The 17,296-nt window shown below is 56.7% G+C and overlaps 5 protein-coding genes across 5 annotated transcripts; 2 read left to right on the top strand and 3 right to left on the bottom strand.

Annotated features, from left to right (window-relative positions):
* Window positions 1-1,364: 1,364 nt before the first annotated feature.
* On the bottom strand, window positions 1,365-3,648 carry JDV02_010445 (uncharacterized protein). The gene has a single exon (XM_047992186.1). It carries the CDS (start codon window positions 2,966-2,968, stop codon window positions 1,472-1,474), a length of 1,497 nt encoding a protein of 498 aa, XP_047848199.1. The 5' UTR covers window positions 2,969-3,648; the 3' UTR covers window positions 1,365-1,471.
* Window positions 3,649-4,948: 1,300 nt separating this feature from the next.
* Window positions 4,949-6,547, top strand: JDV02_010444 (uncharacterized protein; the record flags this gene model as incomplete). The annotated part of the gene is made up of 1 exon (XM_047992185.1): window positions 4,949-6,547. The coding sequence occupies one exon, from the start codon at window positions 4,949-4,951 to the stop codon at window positions 6,449-6,451; it is 1,503 nt and encodes a 500-aa protein (XP_047848198.1). The 3' UTR covers window positions 6,452-6,547.
* Window positions 6,548-8,110: 1,563 nt separating this feature from the next.
* Window positions 8,111-8,702, bottom strand: JDV02_010443 (uncharacterized protein; the record flags this gene model as incomplete). The annotated part of the gene is made up of 2 exons (XM_047992184.1): window positions 8,111-8,391; window positions 8,480-8,702. 2 exons carry the CDS (start codon window positions 8,700-8,702, stop codon window positions 8,111-8,113), a joined length of 504 nt encoding a protein of 167 aa, XP_047848197.1.
* A 3,639-nt stretch (window positions 8,703-12,341) lies between these two features.
* JDV02_010442 (uncharacterized protein) lies at window positions 12,342-15,180 on the top strand (the record flags this gene model as incomplete). The annotated part of the gene is made up of 3 exons (XM_047992183.1): window positions 12,342-12,449; window positions 12,504-12,881; window positions 12,988-15,180. The coding sequence occupies 3 exons, from the start codon at window positions 12,342-12,344 to the stop codon at window positions 15,178-15,180; spliced, it is 2,679 nt and encodes an 892-aa protein (XP_047848196.1).
* A 189-nt stretch (window positions 15,181-15,369) lies between these two features.
* JDV02_010441 (Lipoate--protein ligase) lies at window positions 15,370-17,027 on the bottom strand. Its single transcript, XM_047992182.1, has 2 exons — window positions 15,894-17,027; window positions 15,370-15,839 (listed from the first exon to the last, which is right to left on the bottom strand). The coding sequence occupies exons 1-2, from the start codon at window positions 16,893-16,895 to the stop codon at window positions 15,624-15,626; spliced, it is 1,218 nt and encodes a 405-aa protein (XP_047848195.1). The 5' UTR covers window positions 16,896-17,027; the 3' UTR covers window positions 15,370-15,623.
* Window positions 17,028-17,296: the final 269 nt, after the last annotated feature.

Below are 17,296 nucleotides of genomic sequence, written 5' to 3'. Positions count from 1 at the left end.
TCAATTACACTTGATCGGTCATCTCCTACTACCAGCAGCGTACCTGCCATTTCGAATCATTCGGAACGTCCTTATAGTGTTCGCAGCCGCCCGCCTCAGTGCACTATAAGCCGTAGTCAAGATATTATATTAGCCAAGTGCAATGGTATACTTTGTGTAGAAATATCACTTACCTGTCCCATGGTACAATCTCTCTCGAGTACGTCCTTCGTACCCTATAAGGAGGCCTCTTATGCCTTAAATTGTTGTTCCAGTGAAACCACACGCATGTCTTTTTTTCATGTCACACTTTCGTTTTAGCAATGATTTGATCGATAAGTTAGCGTTCTATAACTTCAAAATTGTTTAATGCATTACTTGGAAATCAGGATAATTGAAGCTATAATGGAAATACGTAGTTCGTACCTTGACTCCCTGAAGTTTGCTGTTCTCTTCTTCCATAAAGACGTTTGCCTCCTCCTGTGTTTGAAATTGAGGAATCGGCCCGTAAATGGAAGGGTTGCGTGATTGACTAGTCGGTAAGAGCAGGAGCAGGAGCAGGGCCGTCCGCGCCATATCAAGGGTATGAGATAGGAGTAAGATAGAAGAACCTCGAGATCAATAGAAGGCACAAGAACGGATAATCGTAGCAGAATGAACCGGAGCCTTTGAAGTGAATGGGTAAAACTTGAGTAGGTCGGCTTGGCTCTTTATACTCGCGGAAGGCGAGCAATATAACTTTACGTATAATAATTATATTCTAATATATTAGGTAAGAAAAATGTAGAATCTTCAATCTAATATTGAATTGTATAAAATATACTTAAGAGGATATCTCTACTTTATAATAAGTATTATTATAAGATCTAGTTCATTAATTTATAAATAGACTATCTATCGTTATTACTATGTTATTGTATACTGAGTATTATATATATAGAATAAAAAGCCAGCTAGCTGGTCTCGTATGAGAACCCGATCAGAATTGAATTTATAATAACTTTAGTGTTAGGTAATTATCATGCCACCGGGACAGCGAAGTAATTCATTTGCTAATGTGCCCTCGGGACTGTCAGTCTCGAGTCTATCATGCATGTGGTTCTCCACCATGCCTCTGGGAGCTACAAGAGTGAGGACGCGTACATGGTTTCAAGATTTCCACTGCATGGAGGCTCTGACTGCCAGAGGATAGATTTGGGAGGGGAAGGGGGGGGGGGGGTTCTGTCTGCAGCGCCAGTCTCGGACCGCCTACTAGACTGCCCATGGGAATGCTGGGTAAGGTGAGGTTTAGCATGCAGCGGCCCGGCCAAGCACATTGCCGTGAGACTGGCGATGCTGTAGCCCAAGAATCGACCTATCGTATGCATGCAGGCTGAACGGAGAGTAGTCGCACTATATTCCCACGAGACTTTTATATTCGACTGCCTTAAAGAGAACGTCTCTTGCACCCGGACACCAGAAAAACGCAAATGTATCTATAGCACGATGGTAATCACGACTTGCTCCTCTTTCCGCATTCGCCCGCAAGCGTCCTCCGGTAAAGCCACTGCGCAAACTGCACGCTCGGTGTGTCAAATGCCCGGGTGGCAAGGTCCGCGAGGCAGAAGGTCAGTGGAAGCAGCAGGACCTGCGCCATGAGCAGAGACGCTTCGAGCCCGAGGGGCCCGGCTTGGGGGAGCGCAACCTTGTTTGCCCAGGGCAGAGCAAAGTCCTGGCCGTGCGCGGTCAGGCCGATTGACTGATAGAGCCTATCTCCCACGGTCCATAGCACCGGGCCGTGGACGAGATATAGGGCATAGCAAACCCGACCAAGGTATTGACAGAAGCGCGTCTCGAAGAATCGCCTAAGACAGCGGATATGGGCCACCGATGACACGAGGAAGATGGCCGCCCAGAACAGATAGAACCACTTATAGTCGAAGACGGCTTGGGGCTTTAGATAGGAGAGATAGTGCCAGCCGCGGTTGCGGGCTAGCTGCTCTACCTCGCGGTTTTGGCACGGAATGCCGCCGAGATAAAGGCTGATGGCGAAGAGGTGATAGAAAATGAATGTTTTATAGGGTCGAAGCTTGGCCAAAAGTCGAGGCAGCCGGTCCGTTTTCGCCAGGTGGTCCAGATTGCTCAGCAGCATTCCCGCCATAAACATGGCACAATACCACCCGTCCGCGATGTAGAGGAAGTATCCGATCAGTGCCAGCTGGCACCAGAGGCGGGCCGACACGGTGCTCCGCGACAGGGCCAGCGCGGACGCATATACAACCATCGAGCCCTTCATCTCGACCGGGATGGACCATAGATGAAAGCTATATGAAAGCCACGGAATCCCACCGTCTCGGAAGAAGAAGGAAAAGTTCTTGAACTCGGCGTATAGAGTCCACATCTCGGCTCGCCAGGTGGCTTGCGGGGTGACACCGTCGGTCGGGGGTCCAAAGACGTGCCAGGAGGTTGCGTATAAGAACATGACAATCATGAGGGGGAGGAATAGTCGCAGCCAGCGGCGGAAGAAGGCGGAGGCGAGGTGGTCCCCCAACGCGACCATGTCGCCGCCCTCGATCAGCTGCAGCGGCTTGATGGAGAGAACGTAGCCGGACAGGACGAAGAAGGTCGACACGGCAAAGTGCCCGCCCGTGAAGAAGATTCGGATGCCCGGGAAGGCTGCAAAGTAGAACTTGCCCTCATAGCCAAAGGCGTTTTCGAGAATGGCGTTTTGTTGGAGCCTGTCGTGAACCCAGAGCTCGTGGTGGTGGAAGTAGACGATGAGGGCGGCAAAGCCTCGCAAGCCGTCCAGGTACGCGGTGGGCCGAACACAGGGCGCTCTCCGTCTCGCCTGCGGCCATACCCACGACCTCGCCAGGCTGATGAGGCGGTTTCGTTGCAGACGTGCCGACGGCGCCCCGGCGGGTTTCCAGGGCTGCCCGAGCTCCTGGTCGAGTTCGACCGGGATGAAGGCGGCGGCCGACTTGGCGTCCTGGCGGAAGTTGTCGTCCATGATGCCGGGGGTGAGACCTTGACGGGTTCACGGGCGGGGAAAGGAGGGGGTAAAAAGATGCAACTTCCGCCGCCTTCCCAACAGTTGGTAGGGCGCCGAAGAGGTTTTGTGATGATGCGTCGTCAAAAGGCATGTGGACGCTGGATAGTCCTCATTTCCGTCCAGCTACCGACGGACCGCTGCGCCCCTTCTTCCTGGGGGCCCCCTCCCCCATGGGCACGTACCGTATGCCCAGTGGCCCATTGCACAGTACTCATCATCAATAGGGTTGCAGTTTATCTTTCACGTGTGGAGGTGGCTTTCAAGGACCGGGGCGGGTCCTCGACTGGACGTGCGCCGTGTGGTCGGTCGATGGAAGGTTGTCCTATGCCTCGATGTGTGCTGGGGCGGCGGGCTCGGTCTTTAGCGCAAGCCACCGCGGATGTGAGGGTGCCGAAAAGATCGGCAGTGCCGCGCGACACATGCGCCGGCATTGGGGACCGGATTCAGTAGCTGCCCGAATGAGTGTGGGATGGTGGACGGATTCGCGGTGTTGGGTGCGGGTATTATCATGGTTGGGAGGGAGGAGGGTTACGTGCCGTGCCTCTGAGTGAGTGACGCAGCCCCTTTCACGGGCTGGATGGAGTTGGGTCGTTGGCTTTCTTGCTTTGCTCTTGGTTCCATGGCGCAGGAGAGACAAGCAGATGGACTTGCATTGCAGTGGAGAGAGAGAGAGAGAGAGAGCCACCAACTATGCGAGTGTGAAGTTTGAACCCACTTTCTCCTCTTCCTCTACTACTACTACCACTACTGCTACCACTACCAGAAGACCGTCCGTCCGCAGGCTGGCCCCCCCTCCCCCCCCCCCAAAGGCAAACGGCTCACAGACGGGGCCCGTCCCGGTGACATGCCAGCCGGAAAGACGCCGATGACAACAGGAGAGGTCCATTGAAGCCAAACATTTCGTAGACAATGTCATCGCCGTGCGCCCCCCCCCCCCCACCGCCTCCTCGTGCTCGACTCGATTAGCAGACCCGCACCAGACGCGGCCCGGCCGACGCCTCATATCTTCAGCGTCAGGTGTTCCCGTGTCTTTCGAGTCAGCCTCCCTCGCCCGCCAGGTGGCTGCCATGTGCTTGGACTTTCACGGACCCTTGCCGTTTGACGCCACGGGGGAAGGAGGGGGGGAGGGCAGGGGGGCTCTCTGGTCCTTTGCCGCTTGTACAGGTTTAGTGCGAGGGACTTCCATCATAAGGAAGGAGTCATGATGGAGTGCGGAGTGGATGGAGCCAGCCAGCCCAGCAGACCACACGCAAGACGACGACACCCAACCCAACCCCGCCTGTCCTGTCCTGTCCTGTACTGTACTGCCCTGTTTGCCTTGTTTCCCCAAACGAAACCTCGGCAGTACCCATGCGGGCGGGTGGACCCCATCGTGATCGCGTGCGTGCAGCAGCACTGGGGCCGCAGCAGCAGCACAGGCGGCGCGGACGCGGACCCAGGATCTTTGTCGACGTTGATTCCAGCCAGCTGAACTACGTACTAACTTACTACTACTACCTGGTTGTACTACTGCTGTCGGCGTGTGATTGCAGGCCCGGCGGGCGGGTGGCTGGCGGAGGCGGCGACGGCGGTATGTCGCTTAGAGGACCGGATCGGCCTTGCCCCGTGCCTGCTGCCAAACCTGGAATTGACTGGAGACTCTGATAGTCTCGTCGTGCATATCTTTGCGCTGGCTCGCAGCTTCTCCTCCGTAACTGTCCTGCCCTTGTTGTACCTGGTGGTTCTGTCCGGTGCGTCAACTTGGCCAACCTCCAGTCTTCCACCAGACAGTTGCTTCTCTCCTCCCCCCCCTGGCCCGGTGGTGAAGCTGTATGAAACACATTTGATAGTCTCCTGGACTCCCCCTCGACAACGTTTTACTATCCCTCCCGGTTGACACCCCGTTGCCCAAACTCAAAGCAGCCGCCTGGCTCAGCAGCGTTTTTCTGGTCCACCACCATGGACACCCCGCCGCTGACGCCGACCTTGCAAGCAAAGACATTCACCAAGCTCGGCGACAAGTTCTCGTCAAGAGTCGGCGACCTGGCCCTGCCGCGGCGCGTCAAGAGGGTGCTGCCGCTCTACGTCGGCTGCGCCCTCGCCGTTCTCGTATTGCTCAACCTCGACTTTGTCGCCTTGGTCCCGAGCCCAGTCGCCGTGCTCCAGCGACATGAGACGGATCTGCACCCCCCGCCTCCGCCTCCGCTGTCACCACCGACTCTGGCCCTGGGTGTCCCGGGCAGCTCGTTCCCGCAGAAGCTCTGGCAGACCTGGAAGATCGACCCGCTGCTGTTTGGGATTAAAGAGACTGTGAGGGCGACGACTTGGTTGGAGAAGAACCCGCACATGAGATACGAGGTCGTCACGGATGCGAGTGAAGTGACCTACATTGAAGAGCACTACGGACCTCGCGGCCTCAATCGCCCGGACATTATCCAGTTTTATCGCAGCATCAACCTTCCGATAATAAAGGCCGACCTCCTGCGATACATGATCCTATACGCCGAGGGCGGTGTCTATACCGATATCGACGTCGAGGCGCTTAAGCCCTTCCACCGCTTCTTCCCCGAGCGACACAACGAACTCGAGTACGACCTGGTGGTTGGGATCGAGGTAGACGAGCCCCAATTCCGCGACCACCCCATCCTCGGCCAGAAATCCGAATCCTTCTGCCAGTGGACCATCATCTCGCGGCCTCAGCATCCAGTCATGATGCGCCTCATTGAGAACATTATGGCCTGGATGCACGGCGTCGCGAAAGAACAACGCGTCCCCATCAGCCAGGTCGAGCTCACCTTTGACCAAGTTCTCACGGGGACGGGGCCGTCCGCCTTCACCAAGGCGGTCATGGCCGAGATGAACAACAATTCCCCCGAGCGCAAGGTCACATGGGACGACTTTCACAGCATGACCGAGTCTAAAGTCGTCGGCCGCGTTCTCGTGCTGACCGTCGAGGCACTCTGCGCCGGCTCGGGCCACTCAGACTCGGGCAACCATGGGTCCCGAAATGCCCTCGTCAAGCATCACTATCATGCCTCCAACTGGCCGAGTCGACACCGGCGCTACAGCCACCCTGCCTTTGGCCAGGTCGAGGAGTGCAATTGGAACGCCGACTGCGTCAGACAGTGGGATAAGGATGTGGCGGACTTTGAGCAACTCTCAGAGCAAGGCAAGAAGGACAAGATTAGGGAGAGGCTGCTCTTGTTGCAACCGCCGGCGCCGCCACCGCAGCAGCAGCAGCAGCAACCACTGGCACTGCCGGAAAAGCAGTCAGAGCCGCAGCCCGAACTGCTAAATCAGCCTGAGCAACCGCCGGAGCAGAAGCCGGAGCAACAGGAAGAGCCGGGGGCAGCTGAGCACGCCTCAGAGCAGAAAATGCCAGAACAACTAGACCATTCAGAAGGTCACGACGGGCCAGATGCGCAAATGGAGCAGCCAAAGCCTCCGGAACAGGCACTCTAGGAGGGCTCCCATTTTTCTCGGGCAATGCATCGCAATTGGGTTTGGCGTTGGGTGGTATGGGACATTTTCAGGGCGTTCAATGTGCTTGGGTTGGGGAATCTAGACCTATGCGTCTCTTACACGGCCGCGGTACTACATTGGGCACACTAGACGTGTCTGTCCATCACGACGTAGACCATATATGAAAGAATGATTGAATTGAACACTAAAGCACCTCACCAATTGAAGCCCGTAGAACTCGGCTTACAGGGGATTGAAACAGCCAAAGGTGTATGGGCTTACCGTGGACGCTGCACGGGCAGACATGGATCACGATGTTGCTCTCTCCCCCGCCTCCCAGACTTTCACATGCTCTCTCACGTTTACATGCACGAAGGAACCTAGTCATTGCTCTCGTCAGCGGGGTATTGTTCAGGGCTTGGGCCTTTCCACCGCCTTGACCAGCATTCAGCTAGGTGCATGTGATGTGCTAACCAGACGTTAGTGACGGGCTCCCTCCAGTCTGCCAAGTAAGCGGGCTTTCGCGAGGCCAGGCGAGGCTCTGGGGTACCGGGGAAACAAGCTTTGCGCTCTTTGTTCGAGGACAATCCCATCATGCTGCGGAGAGCAAAACGAAGGACTGTGAGTGGGACAAAACCTGTCAAGACGTCGCACCGCCCCGCCAGATCGGCACCGGGGCCAGGATGCCAGGGTCAAGTATTGCAGCAGGGGGGGGGGTTTGTTCCCACCACCACCTACCTCTCTCTGCCTGCCTCGGCGCCGCACGGGAACTGTGGTGGACGGGGGGGCCAAGCCAAGGAAGGGGTTCGACGTCGACGAGTTGACTTTTGTGGCTGGGCCCTGGCAGCCGCTTCGGGAACGATGCCCGCTTACCCACCACCCACATCACTCACACTCTGACTGCGCGCATCCAACCACTGTGCGTCAGCGGCGAACACCACCGCGTAGAAACACAAGTCCTCGGGCCAGCATGTGATTCTGGAGCGAGCGGGCGGGCAAAGGATCCCAGGTCTTATCGAACCCGGGGAGGTGGAGATCTGAGCTGACCGGGCGCAGACATGGAGGGGGATGATGACGCAGCTCGTACGGGCACCGGGTGCTTCCTGGGTATCCGGGGAAGCTGGGGAAAGGGTTTGGGGAGTTTGTCGTCTGCTGTTTCTGTGATCCATGACCCGGGTGGTGCGTCTTTGGTGTTTTCGAGAGAAGAATGTGGGTAAGGTTGCGGCAGCGTCAAGTGTTCAACGTTGTTCGCCCCGGTCTTCGCGTCGATAGCGTCTACGACTCTACAGCGATTGACAACCGATGACATTGGGGAAATTGCGATCTTCAACTACCGATTGAATCGATTTTTGTTTTTAACCGGCGCCAAAGCCTTAGTCTTGAGGAACAGGTTGAAAGAATAAGAAGATGTTTACACAAGTCGACAAAGCAGCCCTTTTGCCGTGAGCGTGTGCTGCGCCTGTCCGAGGGCAGTCACACTTGTTAAAAAATAATAAAAAAATCCACCTGCTGGTGTCCTCAAGGTCTATCGCCCACTTGAGCAGCCGTCTAGTTTATCGCACCATAGCACCCCCCCCCCCCCTTGAAGTTGAGACGCATCGCCCCATCTCGTCAACTCAATCCCGAAGCACCGACGTGAAGCTCCCTCAGGGGAGAAATTTACAGGGCGAAAACGCCCAGAGCCATGACGGCGAGGCCGAGCGCAGGACCAACGGCAGCAGCGCCAGCGGTGACCGACGGAGGGTTCGTCGGAGCCGTGGTGGTGGGAGGCTCCGTGGGCTGCTGGGCGCTGGTCGGGGGCGCAACGGTGGCCGTAGCCGAGACCGTGTTGCTGGACCCCTTGGGCGTCGCGGGCGCGGTGGACGAGCCGGCGGCGGACGAACCGCTGCCGCCGGCGAGGGCCTTTTTGCAGAGCTTCTGGGTGGCGGGGAGCACCTGGTCTGCGGTCTCTAGTCAGTATATATGACAAAAACATGAAGTCTAGATTTGATGCGATGCGAAGAATCGGGACAAGGAAGGGACACATACTGAGGGCAACGTCCTGGCCGCAGCCCTTCAGGATGCAGCCCGTGGCAGCACCCTGAATCTTGTCAAACTTCTTGCAGATGCAAGCAAAGTCGTCCTTGCCACAGCTGGAGGTCGCCGCGACGGCGTCGTCGAGGCAGGGCAGGGAGCAGCTGGGCAGGTCGCTGCGGCTCTGCGCGGCGGCGAGAGCGGCCAGAGCCAGGCTGAGGACGGCAGTGTACTTCATGTTGAAACTCTTGAGCTGAAGTGAGAGGCTTGTCTTGATGTTTGTCCGTTGTGAAGAGCTCAAGACGACCGTGATATGCTTGTGCGAGGAGACGGTGAGGGTGACAAGAGGCAAGCATCAACCGGCCACCAGATGGAGTCCTCCGGCCTTATACGGCCATGACTGATCTACAGCTGGATCCAACGGCCGCTCGGCCTGCGCGCACTGTTGACCAGCACCACTTTTCACACGAGGTCGTGCGCGTCCGTCCCCAGAACAAGGCGCTGGCCGTCCTGCCACTAACACCGAGGATGGCGGGAGGCTTTCGGGTCCCCAAAGGTGCCCGTGTGGCAAACTGTGTACAGTATACCTGTTGGGCCTCGCAGATCCTCGCAGCACCCGACGTACCTACTCTCGTACATCATGCTAGTACTACACACTTCAGTCTGTGGGCTGCTCCCAGCCGTCAGTCAGATGCCTCATCACCAGCAACCCGGCCAGTGCAGCTTCCCGGCCAGGTTGCCAGCCCCGGCCGCCGCCACCAGATCAACAACGTGCAGGCGGATCCTGGGGGGGAGGTCAGGACACTATCAAAAACGGGGGCAGGCACCGGGCGGCGGTGCTTCCCCACAGCATTGTGCCGAAACAGGAAATCCTCCTCCGGCGCCATGGAAGAACATGGTCGGGGGAAGTCCGGGGGGCCGTCGAGCTCCACCCGCGGCCGTTCGAACTCTGACGCCCGGGTTGCGGCATGACACGCGGGGAGGCGCAGAGACTGACCGGCTGGCCCCAAAGAACCGAATCCCGTCCGCTATCGGCCGACCAAAAGACTACCAGTGGTAGTACGTAGTTACTTAAACTGGGCCTTCCGAGTCATGGCTCCAGTCGAATGGATGATACATGTAGTCAGCTCACAGCGTATGTGTGCGACACGACATGCAGCGACGGGTTCGTTCAGTCTCGCCGTGGGCAGGGTGAGCTGAGCTGCTGTCTTTGCACATGTTCCCGCCCCTTGCTCCAGGCATCTGGTGTTATTATCACCCGTGTCTCATGCTACGTAATTGCAGGACCATCAATATAGACAAGGGTACCAAATAGAATGGGCAGATTTTTGTTCCAGCTGAACGGTGCACACTGACGTCAATCCCTGCATCGACGCTACTCTAGCCTCGGTAGTCGGGGCAGGGGTTTCGCTCGCCCGTGCCTGCCTGTGGATGCGACTTTGGAGACTTGGCTTCCCGTATCTAGGTAGGTTATCTTTGTTGGTGGGTGGCGGCCAGATGCATCGCAGATGCGGCACGCCCCTTGGTCGCATAGTACAACCACGTTAAAGTGGCAATATGCCAGATAGCCGCGTAGCCTTGGGACTTGCTACACTGATGCAAGACCACCGTAGGACAAGACGGAGCTTGGATGTCATCGCAACGCGGCGGTGCGGCGAGGGCAGTGCGACTTGGTGCTTGACTGCTTGGCCCTGACTGAAACGTTCTCAGCAAAACGTTGGGAGATGCCGACATCGAAACAAAGCATCGACTCCAGGTTGACTTGCTGACAAGGCAGCCTCTATTGATAAGCCTCCATTTGTCTGGTATGAGCGGCGAGAGTGACAGGAGTATTGGCCAAGCTTGAACGGACGAGGACTTCAATGTTCACGCACCAACACCACCGGCCGGCCCAGTCCCATATGCCACCATGAAGCCCTCTGGCTATGGTGATCAGGTTCCAAGCCTCGCACATCCCTCGGTTCCCGTAGCTCAACGTCAGACGCGAAGCAACAATTCAGTGGGACACACTGGTGACCCGTTAAGGCCTAAGAGTTGGCGTCTCAATCCCCACGCCTGTTCTGTTTGGGACTTGAGCTCTATATGAAGTGTGATTCTACACTTGCAAGCGAAGAAGAACATACCAGCTTCTATTGAAAGCAGCGTTCCTCTCTGTAGTGCGTTGGTTGGTCAGCCTCCCAGTTGGCCGGCTCTTTCTGTGGTCTCTCTCTCTCTCTCCCCCCCTCTCGCTCGGCCACCTATATAGCTCTTCATCCTCGTTTCATAGCCCATCAAGAAGGTCTTCATCAGCTGTGTGCCTGTGCCCCTTTTGTCACTTTCGTATCATTGAGATCTCCCAGAGGCTTGCTTTGTCGGCGGCTAGAGTCCGCTACGGAACATTCATCATTATCCATATGCATCCTCACTTCTCCAGTGCCCCATTGCGGCTGTTCACCGCTTCACTTGCCTATAGAGACTGCAGCACGGCGATCGACGGCTGCCAGTTTCGCGGCCAGGATCGGATAGACTTCATGTTCAAGCCTCCGGCAGCACCGATCGTACTTCGTAGACAGTATGCATTATACACAAACACAGGTACAGTACGTTGAACGTGAAAGTAAGTAAATTATTGACATGACTCATCACATGAGAAATGAGGACTTTTGCAACGAAGCCGCTTCGTACCCGTACTCGAACCCAAGTCTTGCCCAAGCACACGCGGTTCCCTGCACCCAGTACTTCTTATGCACACTCCTCGGTCTGTCCCTTTTGGAGAGAGTCAGGAGCCCATCCGGGAACCAACCGATGTCAATAGTCCCTTTCCTTTTCGGGAGGCTGGGAAGACAAGCCAACGCTGCTTGGAACCCGGCTCAGCCGGGATACTGTATTTCTAATACCTAAGCACAGTTTAGTACAGTACCATTCTGACCTTGGATGCAAATTGGGGGGAGGTTCTTCAACAAGATCGCTGAGAGCGAGGTCTGATCCGTGCTCAATTGCCGGCCCTTTGGTCCTGCCAAATGCAGCTGGAGCATGACACTGCCCCTGTTGTGTCCGTGCAGATGGACCAAACCAACCAAGCAGAGGTACGAAATAGACCTTTCAGTGGTGTTGCATGACAGTGACAAATGGGTGTACCTAATGTCTACAACATATGCTTTCTACCATCAGCTCGATGCCCAATGGGTCAGGTCTGCGGCCCTCTTCGGGATCTGTGCTGTCTTGTGCTAGGCTTTCGCCCAATTGTGTCCATGTATGGCCAAATGTGTTCAAGTAACTTCGCTCTTGTACTCCGTACTACTACCAGTAGCTATCAACCAACAGGGGCACTGACAGTTGAGCTGTTGGCCGCACCCTGCATGCGAGCAGCTAGAACATCCCACAACGACTTCCGAAAAGATACTGGTGCACTCACGTTAGACTAGGACATGACCGCACACGTCCCCCTTCTCCGGGGAATCAGTGTCCATCCGGCGCTCTGGAACCCCGACCTCATCCTCAGTCAGCACAACTCGCTGCTCTGAATGGCTGCACGTGGTATTCGTGTGCAGTACGTGTGCACAAAAGTGTCCCGTTTTGACGGGGAACCCCCCCCTGTGGAATAAAGTTGCTTTCGTGACCATGCAACAGTCAAGAGCTGCATCCCGACCAACCAGCTCTCAGTCAGTGAGCGAGGAAATACGGCGGGCATACTGGTAGCTCAATGTCAGTCTGTGCGGAGCTGCGGCCTGGTGGTCGACGTGATGTACGACTCCAGGCGCAGGCTAGATCGAGAGTTATAAGTGCCCAACCACCCATCAAGGGCTTTGTAGCGGTGTTCAATGTTGCTATCAAAACCGTACGCCCCATCTACCCAGTCTCTTTGAGGGAGCTCCCGGTTCCCGAAAGGACATCCAAGATGGTGCGCGTGTCGACCTTGACGTCGCTCCTGGCGGTGGCGTCGGCGGCGCTGGCTGAGAGACGCTTTATCCCTGGTGCTTACATTTTCGAAGTGGAGGATGGACATGTAAGTCTTCCCGAAGCCAGCATCTGGAAAGCAAAATCTTAATGACATATTTAGGATACGGCATCCGTGGCGCAGGAAGTTAGCAGCCATGGCACTACGCGCATGCATCTCAACTACAAGCTGTTCAAGGGCGTCTCTGTGCAGCTGCACGATATGAAAAACCACAAAGAGACGGCGGCTAAGCTTGCTTCCACGCCGGGCATCAAGAAGGTGTGGCCCATTGAGATTCACGACCTCCCTGATGACACAATGGGCCGAAGCGTGAATCTTAAAGACTGGGATATTGGAGGCAAGCCCGACTGGAAGCTGTCGAGGCGAGACGTCATGAATGACACGGACATTTGGCCGCCGCACGTCATGACACAAGTTGAAAAGCTCCGAGCCAAGGGCATCACGGGCAAAGGAATCAAGTTGGCCATCGTCGACACCGGCGTAAGTAGCTCTCTCTCTCTCGCTCCCCCCCTCTCCCTCTGTCTATGTGTCATGCCCTTGCCGTCTGCGTCGTCGGTTACGCCCAGCTAAGCTCATATATGTATAGGTTGACTACACCCATCCGGCGCTGGGCGGTTGCTTTGGCGAGGGCTGCCGCGTATCGTTTGGTTACGATCTGGTAGGCGATCACTACACCGGGGACAACATCCCCGTGCCCGACCCCGACCCAAAAGACTGCGCCGGCCATGGCACGCACGTCAGCGGTATCATCGCCGCCAAGGACGAGTTTCTACACTTCACCGGCGCGGCGCCGGACGTCACGCTTGGCATGTACCGCGTCTTCGGGTGTCCCGCGGTGGGCGCGGGCGACGACGTGCTCATCGCCGCGTTCAACATGGCTTTCGAAGCCGGAGCCGACATCATCACCGCTTCCATCGGCGGCAACAGCGGCTGGTCCGAGAACGTCTGGAGCGTTGCCGTTTCGCGCATCGTAGAGCAAGGCGTGGTTTGCACCCTCGCAGCAGGCAACGACGGCTCCCGTGGCGTGTTCGACGCCTCCGAGGCCGCCGACGGCAAGGGCGTAACGGCCGTTGCGTCCTTTGAAAATACCGACTTCGCCGACTTCGGGTACCCGTCGACGTATTCCATCGACGGCGGCGAGAGCAAGGTGTTTGTCAACGCGCCGGCCAACATTTACAACTGGACGGCCATTACCACGACGCCAATGCCCCTGTACCCCCTGAGCCTTGAGATCAACCAGCCAGATGCTTGCGATCCCCTCCCGGATAGTACACCAGACTTGAGCAATTACATCGTCCTCGTTAGCGGCGAATGCAAGGCAGCATGCCTCGAGCAAGACAAGGCCTTTAACCTTGCCGCCAAGGGCGTAAAGTATATCATCCTCTATGACACCTGGGAGGACTACACTCTCTACAGATACTTTCTCGGGGATGCCAACATCACTGCGGCTGCCACAGTTCCCGCGCGCACAGGTCGAAAATGGGTCAAGGCCATCAAGGAGGGTCACAACGTGACCGTGTTGATGAAGTTTCCCAAGAATGAGGACCGCCAGCTCGCCTTTGAGAAGCGGACTGACGTGGGCGGCTACCTGAGCGGATTTACCTCCTGGGGCCCCAGCTGGGAAATGGATACGAAGCCACTTCTCGGTGCGCCGGGTGGTGCCATCTGGTCGACCTGGGTCGGGGGCTATACCACGGCCTCGGGCACGTCGATGGCGACGCCCATCACCGCGGCCATCATGGCCCTCATCCTACAGATCCGCGGTTCCACGGCTCCGAGGTTCCTAGAGAATCTTGTCGCCTCGAATGCGAAGCCTCAAATTTGGTACGATGGCAAGAAGGCCTACCCTGGCGACCTGGCCCCCGTTCCGCAGCAAGGCGCCGGGCTAGTCCAGGCTTACGACGCCGCCTTCGCCACCACCTTGTTAGATCCTTCGAGCATTTCCTTCAACGACACTGACAACTTTGTCAAGGATCATGAGATCGTTATCACGAACAAGGGAAGCTCCGAGGTGACGCATAACATCGGTCATGTGCCTGCTCTCACAGCCTACACCTTGAACAAAACCAGCATCTGGGCGACCAAATTCCCTCCCGAGGTCTCGAGAGATTATGCTACGCTAGACATCTCGGACTCCAAGGTCACACTCAAGCCGGGACATCGCAAAACCATTAGCGTGTCGGCTCGACCCCCAACGGGTATGGATGAAAAGCGTCTTCCCGTCTGGTCTGGTTACATCATCGTCAACGGCACCGACGGGTCAGCCCTCTCTCTGCCCTACCAAGGCGTGTCCGGTTCTCTCAAAGGCTCAACTACACTGGGACCAGAGTATGGCTGGGTATCATGGTCCAACCAGACCGCGGCAAAGTACACAAATCCTAGCCGCGTCCCTGTCAACTACACTTTCACGCTGCCGCAGCCAGGTTCGGGCGCAAAAGTCTTGCAACCCATGCTAACTTTTAACCTCGCCCTTGGCACGCGGCTGATGAGGGCTGACCTTGTGCCCATGATCACATGCCCACCCAAGAATTTGACCGTCGACGATCCGCTCGGGGGCAAGTTTAAGACAATTGGCCAGGCGCATTCCTTCCCCATGACCATGATGCCCCGTGGCTTGAACAAGGTTGTTTGGGATGGTTCTCTCGACAGCGGTGAATATGCACCCGCTGGGAAGTACAAGATCATCTATCGCGCTCTGGGCGTCTACGGCAACCCGTCTAAGCTCGAGGATTATAATGTGGCCGAGTCTCAGCCCTTCAGGATCGCGTACGCATCTTGATAGTTTATGGCTGGGAGAGGTACTCCAAGTCATATCTATCCACGAGATCCGTACCTCTGAATGCTATTGGCTTTTTGAAAATTGTCCAATAGTCTCGTCTTCTTCGCTGACACATGAACACCGTACTGCAATGTAAGTTGCGAAGATTGAACTCAAGAGGCCTGAATGTTTGGTGCATCAGCGTCTTTTGAGAGTACAAAAGTTTGTGTATTATATGGCTCTCGCATACATTCCCTTGTGCGAAAAGGTGTCTTTGAGGGTATTATCGCCTGCTCTAGCAGCTGGGAGCGTCATTGCTATTACATCCCTTGCCAGCCACCCTACTCCATTGCTTGGGTATCACCTCGAATACTAGATAGCTTGTCCGAGGTGTATGCGGTGGAACAAGTCGCTCGCGAGAAGCAAATTGACAACTCAGAGTCTGATACGCGTAAGGCACTTACCTATGGCCTCGTGAACAGCGTTCCAAGGACACCATTCAACCAAGACCCAACGTCCGCAGCGTCTGACTGGCTTAGGCCAGCTTGCGTCAGTGGCTCAGTCCAGTCGCCGATGTCGTGCAATGATGACTTGACGAGAGATGCCGTGTCTGCACTCTCGTTACCTTCAATGCTGAACTGCTCAATCAGGCCATGCCGAGCCTCGAAGTGAATCTTGAGCTACTATTGGTCAGAAAGGGACTGTCGGCGGATACGGCTGGGTTAAACCCTTACATCGAAAGGCAGCTCGGGCCTCACCCTAGGATCGTCCTGGAAGGGATGCGTGCAGAAAGTGAACCGCGGCGTCTGGCTGTATGTCCAGCTTCTTGAGCCCAGCTCTTCGTATCCCGCACTGATTTTGCCCACGGCCAGCGCATCGCTACCAAAGTCGGCGCGGACATCAAAGTCGCCGTACATTTGGCGGAATTGCTCCACTACAGCGTCCTCAAAATCGGCGTTGTCGAGGTCCAGGTTGCGAACGGGGCTGCGTACGCTGTCGACGCCGCGGGCCTTGATGAAGGGCTCTGCCGGGGAGCGCAACATGCCTGATATACCGGAGAGGTTTGGACTGCGCAGGAGACACGTCCCATGGTGTAGTGAGCGTAGACGGGTGAGCTTGTATGCAGAACCGGATACCTTGAAGGTGGTGCCTGAGGAGGTGGTGGCTATTGTCTGCGAATCGGTGCTGTCGACGTCCATGACGATGTCGTGGCGCTCATTGACGCGCGTCATGGGCCGCCCCAGAGACTTGAGCGCCCTGACAACCATCCTTGCGTGCTTGTCGCGGTCAAAGGCGGCAGGTGGGCATATGACGCTGAAGTTGACGTTGCCGGCGTCGTGGAAGACAGTGCCTCCGCCGGAGCGCCTGCGGATGAGCTGAACGGGACCATCGGTCCACCCCAGTGTGCCGGGCTCCGTCACGATCTGGGCGAGGCGCGGTAGGTTGGTCTCGAGCCAGGGGTTCTGGTTGCGCCCAAAGACGACGCAAGGCGAGTTGACATAGAGGATGAGGACAGTGGATTCGGCTGGCGTGATCTGCAGTAGGTGGTGCTCGGCGGAGAGGTTGAGGAGCGGGTCCCGGGACTTGGAGATGTAGACTTGGGTTTTGTTGGAAGGGTGAGAGGCCGCGTCGGTGGAGAAGCCGCGTCGGATGAAGCCGAAAGTCGTGCATGAGGCCGGGATGAGCGAGGAGAGAGACCTCGCTATGGGTCGTCCATGGCGGGCTAGACAGGGCATTGAGAGGTCCCGTGTGCTTGGTCAAGCTCAATTGAACAAGTAGATCACCTGCAGGACATGCTGCAGGCCCGGGTGCCGCGACGAGAGGCGGCGTTGAAGATGGATGCGGGTTCAGGGATCGATCGGGTGGACGTTGCAAGGTGGAGTGAGTGAGCCGGAAGCTCAGCAGTCAAGCTTCCACGGCGGGTCCACGCCTGGCGTGGGCGGGTACGTACCGCCGGCCTGGCACCTCACCCTCCAGGCTGGCCCCGTCCACCGCCTTCGGCCTCTAACCATTTGGGGACCGCCCGTGAGCTGAGCCCGCGGGATAAACATTTACCCAGGCGTCCATGCGCTGGACGGCGCTTGGCCAGGGCATGTCGTGAAACAGCGTCCATGCCATGAATTGCGGCCGACAGAGC

Source organism: Purpureocillium takamizusanense, chromosome 12 (assembly GCF_022605165.1).
Source record: "Purpureocillium takamizusanense chromosome 12, complete sequence".
Classification (NCBI taxonomy): domain Eukaryota; kingdom Fungi; phylum Ascomycota; class Sordariomycetes; order Hypocreales; family Ophiocordycipitaceae; genus Purpureocillium; species Purpureocillium takamizusanense.
Note: the sequence above shows the minus strand (reverse complement) of the source record. Positions and strands in the feature narration are given on the sequence as shown.

Bases quoted from the DNA above. Each gene is read 5' to 3' on its own strand.
- JDV02_010445 (XM_047992186.1), bottom strand. From the start codon at position 2,968: ATGGACGACAACTTCCGCCAGGACGCCAAGTCGGCCGCCGCCTTCATC.
- JDV02_010441 (XM_047992182.1), bottom strand. From the start codon at position 16,895: ATGCCCTGTCTAGCCCGCCATGGACGACCCATAGCGAGGTCTCTCTCC. The intron at 15,840-15,893 runs GTAAGGGTTTAA...GACCAATAGTAG, and splicing joins GGCCCGAGCTGCCTTTCGAT to CTCAAGATTCACTTCGAGGC.